This window comes from Mustelus asterias, chromosome 5 (assembly GCF_964213995.1).
Source record: "Mustelus asterias chromosome 5, sMusAst1.hap1.1, whole genome shotgun sequence".
Lineage (NCBI taxonomy): Eukaryota > Metazoa > Chordata > Chondrichthyes > Carcharhiniformes > Triakidae > Mustelus > Mustelus asterias.
Window position 1 is genome coordinate 10,106,371 of NC_135805.1, and position 19,487 is coordinate 10,125,857.

The 19,487-nt window shown below is 45.4% G+C and overlaps 1 protein-coding gene across 2 annotated transcripts in view; it reads right to left on the reverse strand.

Annotated features, from left to right (window-relative positions):
- The window catches only part of cul9 (cullin 9), a 284,868-nt gene that overhangs the window by 47,170 nt on the left and 218,211 nt on the right, over positions 1 to 19,487 (reverse strand). For both annotated transcript variants that reach the window (XM_078212153.1, XM_078212152.1), the window contains exons 30-38: positions 17,492 to 17,870; positions 15,528 to 15,668; positions 14,377 to 14,541; positions 10,135 to 10,298; positions 8,453 to 8,546; positions 7,331 to 7,405; positions 6,524 to 6,634; positions 2,865 to 2,982; positions 456 to 589 (exon numbers count right to left, since the gene is read on the reverse strand). In XM_078212153.1, the coding sequence (XP_078068279.1) occupies positions 456 to 589; positions 2,865 to 2,982; positions 6,524 to 6,634; positions 7,331 to 7,405; positions 8,453 to 8,546; positions 10,135 to 10,298; positions 14,377 to 14,541; positions 15,528 to 15,668; positions 17,492 to 17,870 (1,381 nt within the window). The remainder of the gene's footprint in view (positions 1 to 455; positions 590 to 2,864; positions 2,983 to 6,523; positions 6,635 to 7,330; positions 7,406 to 8,452; positions 8,547 to 10,134; positions 10,299 to 14,376; positions 14,542 to 15,527; positions 15,669 to 17,491; positions 17,871 to 19,487) is intronic.

Consider the following 19,487-nt stretch of genomic DNA (forward strand, 5'->3'; position numbering starts at 1 on the left):
GATTAGAAGGGGAAACTCTGCAGACGGTTTATTCCATTGCACAGCCTGACATTGCAAAGGGCTATGGGTTATGACTCTCAGAAGCAGTGTCTTTAGCATATAGAGAATGCAGCTCTGAGATTACAGCTGGTAATGGTACACAGCATGTGGCTCCATCAGCAAGGTTCAAAATCCAAACATACCATCATGGCAAGGATCCCAAGAGCGACCTGACAGTCTCACCAAGAAACAGTAGCTAAATCCAAATACAAGTTACCTCCTCCATTTGAACTGTCAGCTGGTTACAGAGTGGCATTGCTAGATGCTGGGAGTTAATCACCTGTCTTCCGTGTAACTTGAGGAAACCAGCAAAGAAAAAGACAAAGAATTTCTTTCTGAAAGAGAGCTTTCAGATTTCTGACAGAGATGTAATTACACTAGCTGCTGTAGACGGCCTCTCTTGGAGCCCAAGTTACCTGTGTTGAGTGCTGGAGGATGGCAAGCAGCCTCTCCTGTATCCTACGGATCAGTTCCAGCCCCGTGTTCAAGTGTTCAGGCTTCAACAGGCGGATACAGGAAGCTAGGTCCACACATTGTAGTAGGGTCTCCTCTGAGAAAACCAAATCATGTTTCAGATACACACACACACACACCTCTCATTCTCTTTAACACAGTCAAACATCCCGAGCTGCTTTTCAGGAGCACTCTCAGGTAAAATTAGACATTGAGCCACTGTTAAAGAGGTACGTTTCGGGGATCTGAAAGTAGGAAAGAGAGAGGGAGAGAGATAGGGAGGTTTAGGGAAGGAAATTCAGAGCTAAGGGCCTTGGCGTTTTAAGGCACAGCCTCAATTGGAGATTCATGACAGACGGGAAATGGAAAAATGCAGTGTGAAGAATAGGAATAGGTGCAGGAAATGGCCATACTGCCCTTCGAGCCTGCTCCAACATTCAATAAAATCACAATGACCTTCGACATCAATTCCACTTTCCTGCCTTCCACATTCCCGATCTAAGAGGGGTGTAGGGCTGGAGGAGATAGAGAGGATTGGAACATAGTGATGAGAATTTCCCCCTCTGCAAGTCCAAGTGAATGGTGGAACCTCAATTATCTGCTGCTTACAGATGATCCCACATGTTCCACAGGAGCAGGCTGAGAGTAAGGGAGTGTGTTCCTGCATTTGATTTATTTATTTATTTTTCAGTTAAATGTGTGTTAAAAATTGGAGGTTTTTTTTCCAGAACAGGAAGTAGGCCCAGGAGAAGCCTGGGAAGGTTTTTGGAGGGTTTAAAAGCAGGCCGCACTTTTGAGCGGGCAGTGGAGTGAGTGGGAAGCAGAGTGAGATCTGACGGGCTTTGGCTCATCGGGCTTCGGCGTAAACAGGCAGAGGTGGGGTAGGTTTAGACAGTTTTTCCTGTGTCATTGGAAGAAAGGGGGAATTATGATTGTGAGACCAGTTTGTTGTTCTCAGTGTCTGATGCGGGAGGTCCTGGAGTCAGCTAGCCTCCCGGACGTCCATATCTGCGCCAGGTGCATCGAGCTGCAGCTCTTGAGGGACCGCGTTTGGGAACTGGAACCGCAGCTCAATGACCTTCGTCTGGTTAGGGAGAATGAGGAGGTGATAGATAGGAGTTACAGGCAGGTGGTCACACCGGGGCCACGGGAGACAGACAAGCGGGTCACGGTTAGGAAGGGGAAGGGGAAAGGTCAGGTACTAGAGAGTACCCCAGTGGCTGTGCCCCTTAAAAATAAGTACTCCTGTTTAAGTACTGTTGGGGAAGCAGCCTACCTGGGGGAAGCAACAGTGGCCATGCCTCCGGCGCAGAGTCTGGCCCGGCAGCTCAGAAGGGTAGGGAAAGGGAGGATGAGCAAACTGACCACAGCACCAAGGTACAGGGAGCCATCCAAGTGTAGGCTTACATTAACACTGCAATGAAGTCACTGTGAAAATCCCCCAGTCGCCACACTCTAGTGCCAGTTTGGGTACACTAAGGGAGAATTTAGCATGGCCAATGCACCTAACCTGCACCTACCTGTACCTTGCATTAAGTTAATCTTTCTCTACACCTTAACTATGACTGTAACACTACATTCTGCACTCTCTCGTTTCCTTCTCTATGAAGGGTATGCTTTGTCTGTATAGTGTGCAATAAACAATACTTTTCACTGTATGTTAATACATGACAATAATAAATCAAATCAAACCAAATCAAATCAAATCCTTTGGACTGTGGGAGGAAACCGGAGCATCCAGAGGAAACCCATGCAGACACAGGGAGAATGTGTAAACTCCACACAGACAGTGACTCAAGCCGGGAATCGAATCCGGGTCCCCGGCGCTGTGAGGCAGCAGTGCTAACCACTGTGCTGCCCACATGTGGAATTCATCTAGATGATGCCAGGAGAGACTGGAGGTCCTGGAACTACATCTGCTCCCATCAGAGAAAAATCAGAGGAAATTTAAGAAAGATTTTTGAAAGCTATGTTTTAATAAGGCGAATAGGGAAAGACTGTTTCCTTTGCAGTCAGTGACAAGGAATTATCAAATTAAAATGGTCACATTTGAACGAAGATAGTTGGGAGATGTTTCCATATATTCGAAAGAATGGGATTTTCTGCCAGTCAATGGACGAGGCAAAAGCTGTTGGATTGTTTTAAGGGAAAGCTGGGTCAGTATGTGACACAGAGAAAGAATCAAAGCTCAGAGAGCAAGTGGGATCAATTCTGGATTACTCTTGCTGAGCGCCAGCACAGACACAATGAATCAAATAGCCTCCTGTAGTCAAAATGTCCGCGATTCCCAAATTAATGAGAAGCCCAATACTGTTTCATATATTTTAAAATTTAAACTCAACATGCACCCAGGTGTATGAACTGGGACTTACCCAGAAGGATCTGGAGGGCATTGGTGTGCAACTCCAAGTTCTCCGTCTGCTGTTCCATTATATCCATCTTTTCAGTGTCCTGATTGTAGTAACTGTACACACACGAATAGGCCAATACCTGATAGAAACCGGACACAAAGCAGTGTTGAGGTTACGAGAGCTACAGAAAGGCAACATCAAAGTAATGAGCCTAAAACAAAATGACCCCATGACCCTGTTTCACTCTCACCATAGACAATCTCAAATCTTTGCTTGCTCTCAGAATCTTTACAGTGCCCGAGGCCCATCGAGTCGCCTCTACCCTGAATAACTGGGTAAAAATCCACCCTCTCCTGAACCAAGTCAGATTAAGACAAAGCAGATGGGAAGATGACAACTTAAATTTCTTGCGCCCAGACAGTACCATTCCACCAGAGAGTAGGCGGGGAACAGGCTGCACCAATCCCATTAGGGAGTAGGGGAGCACAGGCTGCACCAATCCCATCGGAGAGTAGGGGGGCACAGTCTGCACCAATCCCATCGGAGAGTAGGGGGGCAGAGTCTGCACCAATCCCATTAGGGAGTAAGGGAGCACAGGCTGCACCAATCCCATTAGAGAGTAGGGGGGCACAGGCTGCACCAATCCCATTAGAGAGTAGGGGAGCACAGGCTGCACCAATCCCATTGGAGAGTAGGGGGGCACAGGCTGCACCAATCCCATTAGAGAGTAGGGGGGCACAGGCTGCACCAATCCCATTAGAGAGTAGGGAGCACAGGCTGCACCAATCCCATTAGAGAGTAGGGGGGCACAGGCTGCACCAATCCCATTAGAGAGTAGGGGAGCACAGCCTGCACCAATCCCATCGGAGAGTAGGGGGGCACAGTCTGCACCAATCCCATCGGAGAGTAGAGGAGCACAGTCTGCACCAATCCCATCGGAGAGTAGGGGGGCACAGTCTGCACCAATCCCATTAGAGAGTAGGGGGGCACAGTCTGCACCAATCCCATTAGAGAATAGGGGAGCACAGTCTGCACCAATCCCATTAGAGAGTAGGGGAGCACAGTCTGCACCAATCCCATTAGAGAGTAGGGGAGCACAGTCTGCACCAATCCCATCAGAGAGTAGGGGAGCACAGTCTGCACCAATCCCATTAGAGAGTAGGGGAGCACAGTCTGCACCAATCCCATTAGAGAGTTGGGGGGCACAGTCTGCACCAATCCCATCGGAGAGTAGGGGGGCAGAGTCTGCACCAATCCCATCAGAGTGTAGGGGAGCACAGCCTGCACCAATCCCATTAGAGAGTAGGGGAGCACAGTCTGCACCAATCCCATTAGAGAGTAGGGGAGCACAGTCTGCACCAATCCCATTAGAGAGTTGGGGGGCACAGTCTGCACCAATCCCATCGGAGAGTAGGGGGGCAGAGTCTGCACCAATCCCATCAGAGTGTAGGGGAGCACAGCCTGCACCAATCCCATTAGAGAGTAGGGGGGCACAGCCTGCACCAATCCCATTAGAGAGTAGGGGGGCACAGCCTGCACCAATCCCATTAGAGAGTAGGGGGGCACAGCCTGCACCAATCCCATTAGAGAGTAGGGGGGCAGAGGATAAAAGCAAATTATTGCAGATTCTGGAATCTGAAACCAAAAGAGAAAATGCTGGAAAATCTCAGCAGATCTGGTAAGCTGTCAAACCTTTAACAAAGGGTCACCTGGACTTGAAACGTCAGCTCTTTTTTCTCCTTAAGATGCTGCCAGACCTGCTGAGATTTTCCAGCGTTTTCTCGCTGGAGGGGAGAGGAGGGTGGGGTGAAGAGGCTGCAACCATCTTATTACAGGAAGGATGTGGAGGCTTTGGAGAGGGTGCAGAGGAGGTTTACCAGGATGTTGCCTGGTATGGAGGGGAGATCCTATGAGGAGAGGCTGAGGGATTTGGGATTGTTTTCGCTGGAAAGGCGGCGGCTAAGAGGGGATCTTATTGAAACATATAAGATGATTAGAGGTTTAGATAGGGTGGATAGTGATAGCCTTTTTCCTCTGATGGAGAAATCCAGCACGAGGGGGCATGGCTTTAAATTGAGGGGGGGTAGTTATAGAACCGATGTCAGGGGTAGGTTCTTTACCCAGAGGGTGGTGAGGGATTGGAATGCCCTGCCAGCATCAGTAGTAAATGCGCCTAGTTTGGGGGCGTTTAAGAGATCCGTAGATAGGTTCATGGACGAAAAGAAATTGGTTTAGGTTGGAGGGTCACAGTTTTTTTTTACTGGTCGGTGCAACATCGTGGGCCGAAGGGCCTGTTCTGCGCTGTAATGTTCTATGTTCTATGTTCTATTAGAGTATAGGTCAAATCACAGTGTTTTTCTCTGAATGAAGTAATCAGAAAGGATTCATTGTGACAACAGGAGAGAGATTAAACTCTCTCTTTCTCTCAGACATTCCCAGTCTTGTTTTTCTATGTTGTGCTGCTGACTGGAGAACAAGAGAGAGTGAGGGCCTTGGTCCTGGACAGGATAACAAAACAGGGAGCGTATAGCACAAGAGCAGTGTGGCACAGTGGTGAGCACTGCCAACTCACAGCACCAGGGACCCGGGTTCGATTCTCGGCTTGGGTCATTGTCTGTGCAGAGTCTGCACGTTCTCCCCGTGTCTGCGTGGGTTTCCTCCGCATGCTCTGGTTTCCTTCCATAGTCCGAATGACGTGCTGGTTAGGTGCATTGGCCATGCTAAATTCTCCTTCCGTGTACCGAAGCAGACATCGGAGTGTGGCGACTAGGGGATTTTCACAGTAACCTTATTGCAGTGTTAATGTAAGCCTACTTGTGACACGAACAGATAAACTTAAACTTAAACAGAGGGAGAGTTGCTTGCAAAAGAACTTTCATCTACTTCTCAATTATAACTTCTCCTCTACATTCCCAGCTGATGTCACATCTATGACGCCGGTCCCAGCCAGTGTCCCGTCCCAGACGGCAGTCCCAGCCAGTGTCCCGTCCCAGACGGCAGTCCCAGCCAGTGTCCCATCCCAGACGACAGTCCCAGCCAGTATCCCATCCCAGACTGCAGGCCCAGCCAGTGTCCCGTCCCAGAAGGCAGTCCCAGCCAGTGTCCCGTCCCAGACGGCAGTCCCAGCCAGTGCCCCGTCCCAGACGGCAGTCCCAGCCAGTGTCCCGTCCCAGACGGCAGTCCCAGCTGATGCCCCGTCCCAGACACTGGTCCAGACCAGTGTCCTGTCACAGTCCCAGACACCAGGCCACAGACAAGCTTATTCTTCTATTCATCAGCTATTCTTACAGATTTGACCTCCAGCAGTGTTCAGTTGATAGCAACAAGATCCCTGGCTAATATTTGCACTTTCTGCCCATGGCTGTATGGCTAAATGTCAGATTGCAAGAAGTCTCACAATATCAGGTTAAAGTCCAACAGGACTCACCTGATGAAGGAGCAGTGCTCCGAAAGCTCGTGATTCCAAATAAACCTGTTGGACTTTAACCTGGTGCTGTGAGATTTCTTACTGTGTCCATCCCAGTCCAACGCCTGCATCTCCACATCTGTGCGAAGATTGTTATTGACGATCCATTAACTGCACAACAACTCCTCAAGACCCATGTTTACTGATGAATCATTAAGTTATGGGACGAGAGGTGGCTGTTACTCTAAGCACTGTTTACTGGGCACTCACTCACCTTCCTCGCCTGAGCAAGCATTTTACAGGCATCAATAACAAACGTTAGTGACTTCATTTGCAAGGCTTCATTTATTGCAGATACTTTTGCTTCCAAATTAATGGCAAAGTCCTGTAACAAATAAAAACAAGAGTATAAAGTTGTTGCCTGGACGGCGGTTCTGTGGATTTCTCGCTGTTTCTGTGATCACATTTGCAGAATAACCCATTGCTTCATTTGGATACAATCAGAATAAAGAAGAACCACATGCTCCCCGTCCCAGTCGCTCTGCCATGAGATAATCACAAATAGGTCTGCCCCAAGCTCCCACCTCCCCATAAACTGGCATCAATCAGGCCCCCCTTCCACACTACCCTGCATCCACCCCACCCTCTGCTACTGATTTTAAATACATAAATTGTATCACTTCTCAACTTCCTGGCCTATGGTACACAGGTTTTAGTCCCGCCTCACATCCTAACCTTTCTAAGACCCAGCAGCACTCTGGAGATCGGCAATATAGCGCTGCCAAGGCCAATATATAGTTCCTGAATTGCAATGCCCAGTATTGAACAGTTATTCCAGATAGAATCTGACCAAGCATAACATCCTTTCCTCAATTTTATCTCAATTGTATACCATTAGCCATCAGACAGATTAATGAAGGAACGGCCATATAAACACAGCTTCATTAGAATCACATCAGGAGTCAATCTTCAGCTCTCCAAGCCTCTTCAGCTCCTCACTCACAGTGTCCCAGTTTAATAGGGAGTTAGTAACAAGGGGATTGTTTCAAACAGGATATGGAGTGAAGCTCTGTGTACTCACCCTTGCCTGATGGTGAAAAGTGCATCGCTCGTTATAATCATGAAAGCGTTTCTCTTGCCGTGCTGCTTTACTGACCTGTACAAAGACACAATCATTTCACAGCTTCAGTTCAAACCCACTCAGAAATGCTTGACAGACCAGAGAATACAGCAGCAAACGGTGATTCTTCTGCATTAACTTATCATTAAAAGTTCTTTCTCCCTTTTACATAAGCTCCCAAAAGCTGAACTGGGTGTTGCCTGAGTACCTGATCTTGCCCCTTCCTCGGTGTAAGGCTTATATCAAAGAACGGTGACTCGCGTTTCTCAATGATCAAAGAAAAAACACAAGTTGCAGCTTAGGAAACCAGTGTGCAGATTCCGCATTTCCCCCTGGAGTGATGGGATGAACAGCAGCAATATTGCTGTTGTACTGGGTCGGGGAACCCTCCAGAGCCCAATATAAATAAGAAGTTACCGGCTAAAGCATTAGATGTAAATATGATCATTAGACAGTAAGATAGCAGATTCTTAGAACACAAGCATCTCTTTCCAGTTTTCTCCAAGAAATGGCAGCTCGCAATGTCTGAGTTGAGTGGTGTACCATGCAGCATGGCTCCGTAATCAACAGAAAGAGCAGGAGAGTACCAGATATAATTGCTAACTCCTGCTGAGTTCAATGACCTGAGAGAATTTGGTGGGAGCTTTGCTGGGATGATTGGTGGGTTTGACCAGGAAAAGAGACAGCAGTGGGTATTCCACTCCTGGGTATTATTTAGGTGAGGATCGAACCAGGCTCTGCCTTGATGCCTTCCACAGTTGAACAGCCTCTTGGGCCAGATAGCAGAATGACTGCTGTACTGCTGGAGCTATTCTGTTGTATTTAACAACACCTTCCAATGGAGGAAGGAGGAGAGAAACATTCCAGCGAAGAAATAAACAAAAAGTAAACAGATTAAATAAGTACTTTGGAAACAGAATAATCAGAAATACTTTGGAAATGTTCAATCATTACAAGGTCCAAAGTTCCATGCCACAACGTTCAAAAATGCCCTGTTCACTCAGGAGAGCTCCCAACCACACGAGTATCTAAAAACATTTCTGTTGCTGCAACTCGACACATTCTGACAGTGCTTGGTCTTACCATAGCTGAACAGTTGTAGTAATCTTTGTGTGTCGGCTTCCATGGCTTTAAACATCGCCAGCAAAATCCATGATTACACTTGGCACATGTCATGCTGTAAAATATACAGAATAGGGTCCTTAATGAACAAGACCTCAGTTTAGTTACTCAACATCTAACTAACCCTCTTTTATCAATGTACCATTCTTAATGAAATCATCTCAAAATATTCATGTTGGGGCCTTTTATTTGGAGGATATATTTGTCAATAAGTCGATGCAAATCACAGTCCGAGACAGAGTTCTTCGTAACCCACGAGTAACAATTTCACCTTCTGAAGGCATATAGCAGATTGTTTCAAGGGATAATCATTGGATTTTCCAGCCACATGTAGGTGGGTTAGACCAGCTCCACTAGTTTTCTTAATGCCACTAAACACCCCAAAATAAGGAAGTGTTGCAGATTACCTGCTGAATGGAACACAGGCTATTCCATTAAAACAGCACAAAGTGCGAGGCCCAGAATGTGCATCACCAACAGAAGCAGACTATTAAAAGGCAAGGAAACTTTAGATTCCAGGGCAAGGTTCGAATACAGAAAAATGTGGCATGGTGGCACAGTGGTTAGCACTGCTGCCTCACAGTGCCAGTGACCCGGGTTCAATTCCCGGTTTGGGTCACTGTCTGTGTGGAGTTTGCACACAGTTTTCCCGTGTCTGCGTGGGTTTCCTCTGGGTGCTCCGGTTTCCTCACACAGTCCAATGATGTGTGGGCTAAGTGGATTGGCCATGCTAAATTGCCTCTTAGTGTCGGGGGACTAGCTAGGCTAATAGCACGGAATTATGGGGATAGGGCCTGGGTGAGATTGTGGCCAGTGCAGACACGATGGGCCGAATGGCCTCCTTCTGCACTGTAGGGATTCTATGATCTATAAAAAGGACATTGTACACCACATCTAGGGATCGTCAGGTAGTCCAACTACAGAAAATGTCTTGGCTGGATCTCCCATTATGGCTTGGGGGGTTTACAGTGAAATGCAAGCACCTCTAAAACTGCTGTCTCGGAGCTACTGGCAATGGGCACACAGATAATGCACAACCAGTAACGGTGCTGTTTCTGCTGGACTGCTGGCTGGCATGTCTCTGGGACTAATCAGGAATAATGGCCACTTGGCAGCTGTTTACCATGAATCTACCTTCTTCAGCAGGGCTGGGAGTAGGAGTCAGGCCAGAGGCACTGAGGAAGAAAACAAAACGCTGGCAAAACACAGCAAGATTTTCAGTGTAAGGACAGATAACAGTCAGGGACAAATCTTCATCAGAAATAACACTGGAAATACTGGTCTGTTTTCTCAATATGACGAATCTGCCAGTTATTCCTAACATTTTCCACCTGTTTACTACATTAAAGGAAGTCGAGGTAAAGTCAGGGAAACACTTACCCAGGGAGAAATGTGGAATCCTCTCACACAAAAGGATGTGGTGGTGGTAGAGTCTGCTGGAGTGTTAAAACCAGATCAATAGATTATTGGGAAAGGAGATTGGGATTTGGAGTAGATGGAGTTGAGGTCCAGGGCAGCTGGAATCTAACTGAATGGCTGCGCAGGCCCAATGGACAATCTGGCCGTCTCCGTCCATTCCTTTTGTATTTACATGAAGATCAGAGCTGATATTTAAAAAGACAATTATGTAAAGATTGACTCACTGAAGACAGCCCTCATTCTTCTCAATCTGGGCATGGCAGCTTGGGCAGCGTTTGGAGATCAGTTTTGCCAGGTGTTTGCTTTGTGCTTCCATTGTCATTCCTTCATAATAACCACCATCATCCATCCACTGAGACATGTGGCTGCAGCTAGCAGGGTAGTGTGCCTGAAATAAACAAGGCAGGGCTGCAGGTTCACAGTGCGATGCTAGGTTTCATGGCTCCACAATATTAATATTTTAAAAATCACATCACGGAATTTGGCATTAGCTCTGACTGCAAAACAGCATCAGCAACGCAAGTTCATCAGTTTAAATGCAAAGAAAATGCTCTAAATCTCACCGGAGAAGCTGCTCTAATTGGACTCGAGACAGTGTCCCTCAAACGTTGCCTCCTCCTCCCCTCCATTACTCATACAAACCTTCCCTACCCACATATAACTCGTTTTTACTATTTCTATATGGGTAGAGGAGTGGACCGATGAGGGATTTACACATTGGAGACAGGGGGCATGGCTGAGGTTTTAATAGAATAATTTGCATCTGTCTTTGCCAAGAGGTAAATACTACCCAGGCTATGGTGACAGACAAGGAAACTCTGTCACTAGAGACGTTCAAAATCGATAAGGAGGAAGTGTTGAATAGACAGTCGGTTCTGAAAGTTGACAAAGCACCCGGAACGGATCCAAGGACATTGAAGGAAGTCAAAATGGAAATTGCAGGGGTGATAGCCATAAAATTTCTGTCTTCCCTAGACTTGGAACATGCCAGAGGACTGGGGAATTGCAAATGTTCAAAAAAGGTCGTAAGAATAGTCCCAGTAATTATTGTCCAGTCAATTTACCATCAGTGGTGGGCAAGTTTATAGAAACAATTGCTCGGGATAGAATTATTAATCACATGGAAAAATGTGGGATTCGGAATATGGACTTCTAAAGGGGAAATCATGTCCAACTAACTTGCTGAGGTTTTGAGGAGATAACAAAAAGAGCTGATGAAGGCAGTCTGTTGATGTGGTCCACATGGACTTTCAGAAGGCATGCGATACAGTGCCGGACAACAGACTTGTGAGAGAAGTTATAGTACATGGAATAAAAGGGACTGTAGCAACCTGGATACAAAATTGGCTGAGTAATAGGAAGCAGAGAGTAACGGTCAATTGATATTTTTCAGGCTGGAGGAAGGTTTGTGTTCCCCAAGGGTCTATATTGGGACCTTTGCTTTTCCTGTTATATATAATGATTTAGACCTTGGTGTGCAGGGGATAATTTCAAAGTTTGCAGATTACACAAACCTTGGAAGCATTGTAAACTGTGAAGACAGTGCAGAATTTCAAAAGGACATAGACATGTTGATGGAATAGGCAGTTAGATGGCAAATGAAGTTCAATGTGGATAAGCGTGTGGTAATGCATTTTGCGAGGAAGAACATGGCGAGACAATATAAAATATGGGGTGAAATTCTAAAAGGGATGCAGGAGCAGAGGGACCTGGGTGTATTTGTGCATAGACATTGAAGGTGGCAGGACAGGTGGAGAGAGTAGTTAATAAAGCATATGGTGTTCTGGGCTTTAGTAATAGGGGCATACAGTACAAGAGCAAGAAGGTTACACTGAACTTATACAAGACACTAGTTAGACCTCAGCTGGAATATTCTGGACAGTTCTGGACGCCACTCTACAGGAAGAATGTGAGCGAAGTGGAGAGAATACAGAAGTGGTTTACAAGAATTGTTCCAGGGATGAGAAACTTCAGTTATGAGGATAGATTGGAGAGGTTGGGACTGGTGTCCTTGGAGAGAAGAAGCCGGAGAGGAGATTTGACAGAAATGTTCACAAGGGGTCTGGACAGAGTGGATCAGGAGAAACTTGTTAAAGAATCAAGAACAAAAGGCACAGATTTAAGGTAATTTGCAAAAGAAGCAAATATGATGCGAATGAATCATAAAATCCCTATAGTGTAGGAGGAGGCTATATGGCCCATCAAATCAGCATCTGATCTCCGAAAGAGCACCCAGGCCCACATTCCACCCTATCCCTGTCACACCACACATTTACTAAGGCCAATCCATCTAACCTACACATCTTTGGACTGTGGGAGAAAACTGGAGCACCCGGAGGAAACCCACGCAGACACAGGGAGAATGTGTAAACTCCACAAAGTCACCCAAGTCTGGAATCAAACCTGGGTCCCTGGCATTGAGGCAGCAGTGCTAAGCACTGTGCTACCATGCCACGCCTGAGAAAAGGTTTTTCATACAACGAGTGGTTGATGTCTGGAATACTCCCTGGAAGTGTGGGGGAGGCAGGTTCAATCGAGGCATTGGAGAGCATTAAATGATTATTTGAATAGGAACAATGTGCAGGGGTACAGGGGAAAAGGCAGGAGAATGGCGCATGTAATGTTCATTTGGAGATCTGGTGCAGACACAATGAGTCAATTCCCCTCCTAAGCCGTAACAACTCTGTGATAACCCTTGCGGTTACCATCTTTGTAGATTGTGCCAATTCCCCAGAACTAAGGAAGAGTGGACCAGGGATCATCAGTCCTTGTCACCAGAACTAAGGAAAGGTGGACCAGGGATCGTCAGTCCTCGTCGCCATGCAGTGATGTGCTGCCAAGTAATGATGCCCACCCAACTGGTTGAATTGATTGTCTGGGTGAGAATTTGGCTGAGATGCTATCAAGTCTAATACAGAGTAATGCATTTTGGAAGGTCTAATACAGATAGGAAATATACAGTAAATGGCAGAGCCCTTAAGAGTATTGATAGGCAGAGAGGTCTGGGTGTACAAATACACAGGTCACTGAAAGTGGCAACACAGGTGGAGAAGGTAGTCAAGAAGGCATACAGCATGCTTGCCTTCATCGGCCGGGGCATTGAGTTTAAAAATTGGCAAGTCATGTTGCAGCTTTATAGAACCTTGGTTAGGCCGCACTTGGAATATAGTGTTCAATTCTGGTCGCCACACTACCAGAAGGATGTGGAGGCTTTGGAGAGGGTACAGAAAAGATTTACAAGGATGTTGCCTGGTACAGAGGGTATTAGCTATGAGGAGAGATTGGAGAAACTTGGTTTGTTCTCACTGGAATGACGGAGGTTGAGGGGCGACCTGATAGAAGTCTACAAGATTATGAGAGGCATGGACAGAGTGGATAGTCAGAAGCTTTTTCCCATGGTGGAAGAGTCAATTACTAGGGGGCACAGGTTCAAGGTGCGAGGGGCAAGATTTAAAGGAGATGTACGAGGCAGATTTTTTACACAGAGGATGGTGGGTGCCTGGAACTCGCTGCCGGGGGAGGTAGTGAAAGCGGATACGATAGTGGCTTTTAACGGGCGTCTTGACAAATACATGAATAGGATGGGAAGAGGGATATGGTCCCCGGAAGGGTAGGGGGTTTTAGTTAAGTTGGGCAGCATGGTCGGTGCAGGCTTGGAGGGCCGAAGGGCCTGTTCCTGTGCTGTAGTTTTCTTTGTTCTTTGAGTCACCAATCTGCTGTGCAACTACACTCTTTCACAAGTTAGTGCCTGCAGGGAGCTGGGGAAACGTTAGGGGTAAGGAGGAAAAACATTTTTGAGCCATACGTGGTCTTTAAGAGAATAAGATTTACATTCAAAACCATCTGAACACAAGGAATGAAAAAACTTGGATTGAGAAAGGAATATTTCCATTTAATTTGGAGCTGGCTCTTCAGGATAACACCAGGTTAAAGTCCAACAGGTTTATTTGGTAGCAAATGCCATTAGCTTTCGGAGCGCTGCTCCTTCGTCAGATGGAGTGAATATCCAAGGTTCCCAAAAGAGGAGGAAACAATGTGCTCACAACCCACACTCGTACGGTTGTTAGTGTCCTGATCAAAGGCAGGATTTAGAGCATGTACCCTTCAGTACCTTTTACCTCAGGGAGAGTGTATAGGGCAGGGGGGAGGCATTTGCATTTATATCACTCCTCTCATGACTGCAGGCTATCCCAAACCGCTTTACAGCCAATTAAACACTTCCAAAGTATTGTTGTAATGTACAAAATTGGTTACTACTAATTTGATCACTACCAAGTCTCACAAACATCAATGTAATAATAACCAGATCAACTGATTTGGAAATGTTAACTGAGGGATAAGTATTGGCCTGAACATTGGGAAAACAGTGCCAAGAGATGTGACAGATGGGACAATTCAGCCCTGTCCTATTGTTGCAATGAAGAATCAGTCTGGATTTCAGAGACGGAGAGAGCATTTATACTTACCTCAGGAAAATTACAGGAGAAGCAAGAGGACCAGCAGCACTTGGAACAAGTGCCAACGCTACCTATGCCCTCTTTGCACAGAATCTGATCACAGCCTTGTGGATTGGTACACCAGGTTAGATTTGAACAGCATTCCACATAACCACGCAGCAGGGTTTTGGAATACTGCAGGAAAAGAGAAAGCACCGTCAGGATCAGCAGCTCCAGAGCACTAACTTATCAAATTCACCTAACATTTAACTCATCCCAACTCAGCACACATGTTGATCTTTCCCTACACTCTAGCTATGACTATAACACTATATTCTGCACTCTCTCCCCAAGTACTCTATAAATGGTATGCTTTATCTGTATAGGGTGCAAGAAACAAGACTCCTCACATGACAATAAGAAATCAAATCAAATCACCTTCTACACCTTTAAGGTGATGTTTTGTTTTACTGAACATTATTTCACATTTTGAAATGGAGATTTCTGTTAACTACAGATTTGCATTATTTTTTCTTTATTCTTTCATGGGACGTGGGTGTCACTGGCTGGGCCAGCATTTAGTGCCCATCCTGAATTGCCCTTGAACTGAGAGATTTGCCAAACCATTTCAGAGGGCAGCTGAGAGTCAATCACATTAGTTACATGTAGGTCAAACCAGGTAAGGACGGCAGAATTCCTTCCCGAAAGGACATTAGTGAACCTGATGGGTTTTTACAACAATTGATGACACTTCTCCCGGGATTTAGAACAGAGACTGCCAATGGCTTTGAGAATCACCACAGTGTTACCACCTGCATTGCCCAGAATATAACTTTCAAACGATGTGACCCATTCAATGGAAACACTGCTATTCATTGCAGTAAACTAAGTTGTCACTTTTCTCATGCTGCTGAAAATCAATATGGAACATTTGCATTTTCAGGACTGTGTTCCTGCCGGATGTACAAATCCAAGCCCTCAACAACTCGTAATCTCACAATCTGACGGAGATCTTACAAACATTCTGCTTTGAACACACACAATGCAGCTTGTCTTCATTCATAAAAATCTAGGTCTTTTCCTTTGCCTCGGATAAAGCATGGATCGAGAGTCAATTAACTGAAGCAAAAGTTCTATTAATTTTAATGAATTAATTGTTAATTAATGTAGAAATGTCTCACCTTGGCTGCAATCTCACTGTCACTTATAATCGAGGAGATAAATGCATTGGTTGGCTGTGCAGGGCAGTCAGAGATTGGGCACGTACAATTCTGCACCAGGTTCTGCTCAATTCTTGTGATTAAATACTCTTTCCAACAGGACTGGGGATACAAAGTTCAAAACTAGATTAAAATACAACCAATAACTTCAATCAGAATCATCGTTCTGCTCTACTCTGCTCCTGTCACCATCCAGAGGAAAGTAACACATTCTTACACATCAGAGGAGCTGTGAAAATTAACTGGATAAAGTACCGTATGATTCTTCAGACTCCAAGAGATCGCAGGAGGAATTCTTATAGAAGTGAATGAAATATTTAACAAGACAGCTTGGTATAATATTCCACCAGTGATCAGGATGGCTTCAAACCTCAGGCAGCAGAAAGCACATTCAGACCTGGCTGGGATATGTTGCAAAGGCAATGAATTGATTAAACTGAATGCTATAATGGCAATCTGGAATCAGATTGGCCAAATGGCATCCTCAGTTGAACTGATCTCGTGGCCTCAGAAGTGACGAGATCCACTGGGTGAATGAAATCAGGTTCTAAAATATTAATTTCTCATTAGGCAGAGGTTATCTGTCACATGCAAAGGTGTTCTGACGCATGGTCAGATTCTTTGCTTTTCTCTTCACAGGTGCTGTCTCTTTGTCTAGAATTTTCTGTTTTTATTCAATCTTTCACATAGCCAGCTCCTGTCATAATTAGCCGACAAACAGGAAAAACAGTAACAGTCTTCCCTGTAGTGTGATCTTACACCATTTGTAAAACAATTCCTTGGTTCAGATGAGCTAAGGACAGGGTCATGTTGTGGACAGCTGCTAAATTTAAGGAGCACAAACATCCTGTGAAGGAGGCCAAGTCTCTGAACGTATTCAAAAGAGAAATAGATAACATTTTAGATTTTAATGGGGAACATGGCATTGAGATACGGATCAGCCATCATCATATTGAGTGCAGAGCAGGCTCAATGGGCCGAATAGCCTACTCCTGCTCCCAGTTTCTATGTTTTTCCTTCCTAATCTCAGGACATGATGCTTTGCAGTCGTCCTCTGAACATCAAGATCTCAATTTCAGGTCAAGTTAGTTCCTCTCAACCAGCAGTCAAATACTATAATTGACTTTCATAATCCTGGAGTAGAAAGGGAGAAGCCAGGGTGTGTATTCTTGGTCACGATTCAGCAACCCTACAAGTGAGGATAAGGTAGGTTTAACTGGGACCTCATTCCCCGTGGATACCTCATTGCTGCACACCATCTTGAGTCACAGATAAAGAATAACTGCGTGCGCGTGTTACCACTGTGTACTTGTAACTATAACCAAGACTGAGTCAGTGTCATTGGGAAAGGAAGTAGGGAAGTTAGTGGGCAAATAAAACAAACAATTCTTACCTGTCTATTGCTGCTGTGATAAAACGATTCTATATATCGTGTATATCAGTGGATATCATCCTGTATATCAGTCAATAACAGCACTGCAGTTCCACTCAGCCCATCTCCTCTCCACATTAACTTTGAAACCAAAGCATTCGCAAACTTTGGAATCCATAATCAGATGCTGAGTGTGTATTTGTGCACAGGGATATTCACATAGGTTCTACTTTCAGCCAGGGGGCAATCTTATTTCGAAACAGCATTCTGTACATCCAACAAATCTGAATTTTGGTTAGGGCTAGGATTCAAACTCTCAATCCTCCAGTTAGGAGCCTAATGTAGCAACAAGACCTGAAATCTCCTTGCTGAGCAAAAACTCACTCTCCCCCACTTTTCTCCCTCCTCCCTTTATTCTAGCTGTGGGCCCGATACTTCCCTCAGTCTTCCATCTCTTCTACATGCTTGCGTTTTTACCCGGCTTTCTGACAGTAAGGTATAAACCCTGCAAAGCTGCACACAACATCCTGCCCAGGAGTGTAACCGGACTCACCTTACAGCAGTAGTGCATGCAGCAAAGAGTGGGAGCAGCTTCGCTTTCATTACTAAGCAGGTTTAGACAAACGGGGCACTGGGTGATGGGGCTGCTGAGTGCTTGCGGGTTCCGGACCTGAAGTCCCGCCACCAACAAGAGAACTTCGCGATCTTCAGCATACCGCTGCACCAACAAGTCAACGTTCCACTTGCTGTGCATGAGCAAGTGCTGCGACACATCAGTGGAAATGCTGAGGGTGTCTGCTACCTGCAGGACAGTCTGGTTCATCAGTTGCTGCACCTCCTCTTGGCTCATGGTTCGCCCCATCGACATAAGCACCGACTCCAGCACTCCTTCTTCTGAACTCTGTGACCCAGCCTCAAAACCGCCATCAAAGCTTAGGACAAACCAAAAAAAAAACACAATTTAACCCCTTGAGCACCGAGTCATCAGTGCAGATTCCAAACCATTAGCCACACATTCCAACACCTTAACCAGAACAGACATCTAACGCCAGATTTAAACAATTGAGGTGTTGCAGTTCGATGTAATTTTCAGCCGGGGCCCTGTTTGCCTATTCAGCAGAAGGGAGTTCTTCCAGTGGGCTGGCCCACATCCATTCCTCAGCCATCCTCACCAAAACTGGTGAACTGGTCACATACATAATGCTGTTTGAAGGATCTTACCATGCACAAATTGGCTGTTGTGCTGGCCCATAAAACAGGGACTACATCTGTTACATTGATAGGCTGAGAAGCACACTGGCAGATGCTGAAGACTCAAAAGGCGCTCTATAAATGCAAATGCAATTATTTGTTCTTTGCAGTTTTAAGGAAAATTGTTGATTTGAGGACAATTTCAATTTCATGATCTTTCATTGATCTAAAATGCCAATTATTTCTCTCCCTTCCGATGGCCTGCTGAATATTTCTGTTTATTAATAATATGACAGTTTTTAAATTGGTTCTTGGTACCTGCTTTCACTGTGGAGGAAGAGAACAAAAGCACAAGTATTACCTAAAAATGTCAAAGGTTGGGGGCGGGGGGGAATAATAAATTTGATAGAATTCACCTTTATTGAAGAAAGGATGGATGGACATTCCGAGTAACTATTATCATCAGTTTAACATCAATGGGTTGTAAGCTTTTAGAAAGAAATCATAGAAAATATTAACAGACACTTTGGAGTTAATGAAGGAAAAAGCCAGCACAGATTTATAAAAGGCAAATCGTGCTTGCCAAATCTCAATTTTTTTTAGTGAAGTAACAGAGCGGGTTGATGGAAAGAACGTAGTGAATGTTACGAATATGAACTTTAAGTACAGTAAAGGACTGGCTAACAAAATTGATGCTCAATAGGAATGTCAGTGTCAGCTTGGATAAAAAAACTGGTTCAAGGACAGAGAGCGAGCGAGCTGTGGAAAATAGGTTCAGACTGGAGGACAGCAGACAATGTGTTCCCCAAGGGTCAGTGCTGGGAGAGCTACTTTCTTTGCAGAATATCAATGACTTGGATATTAAAACACAGAGTAAAAGTTCAACATTTGCAATGATACCAAACTTGGAGGCGTGGCAGACAGAGAGGATGGTAACAATTGACTGCAACATAACATGGAAAGGCTGACAGAATGGGCAGAGAAGTGGCAGATGGAATTTAAGAGAAGTGTGAGGTTATGCATTTTAGTAGAAGGGATGGGGAGAGACAATGGAGGCTAAATGGCCCCTGTGTTAGAGAGTGAGCAGGGACAGAGGAACCTGGAGTTTCACATGTATCGGTTTTTGAAGGTGGCAGAACAGAGTGAGAGATTGGCTAGCTCAGCACACTGGATCCTGGGCTTCATAAATAGGAACATTCAGTGCAAAAGCAGGAAAGGTATGCTGAAACTTAAGCCACAATTAAATTAATACATCCAGTTCTGGTCCCTAACTTTAGGAAAGCTGGGAGGGTACAGAGGAAATTTATGGTTAAGACGACAGAGCTGGCTAAAGTTACCTGGGAAATTAGTTTAAAGGG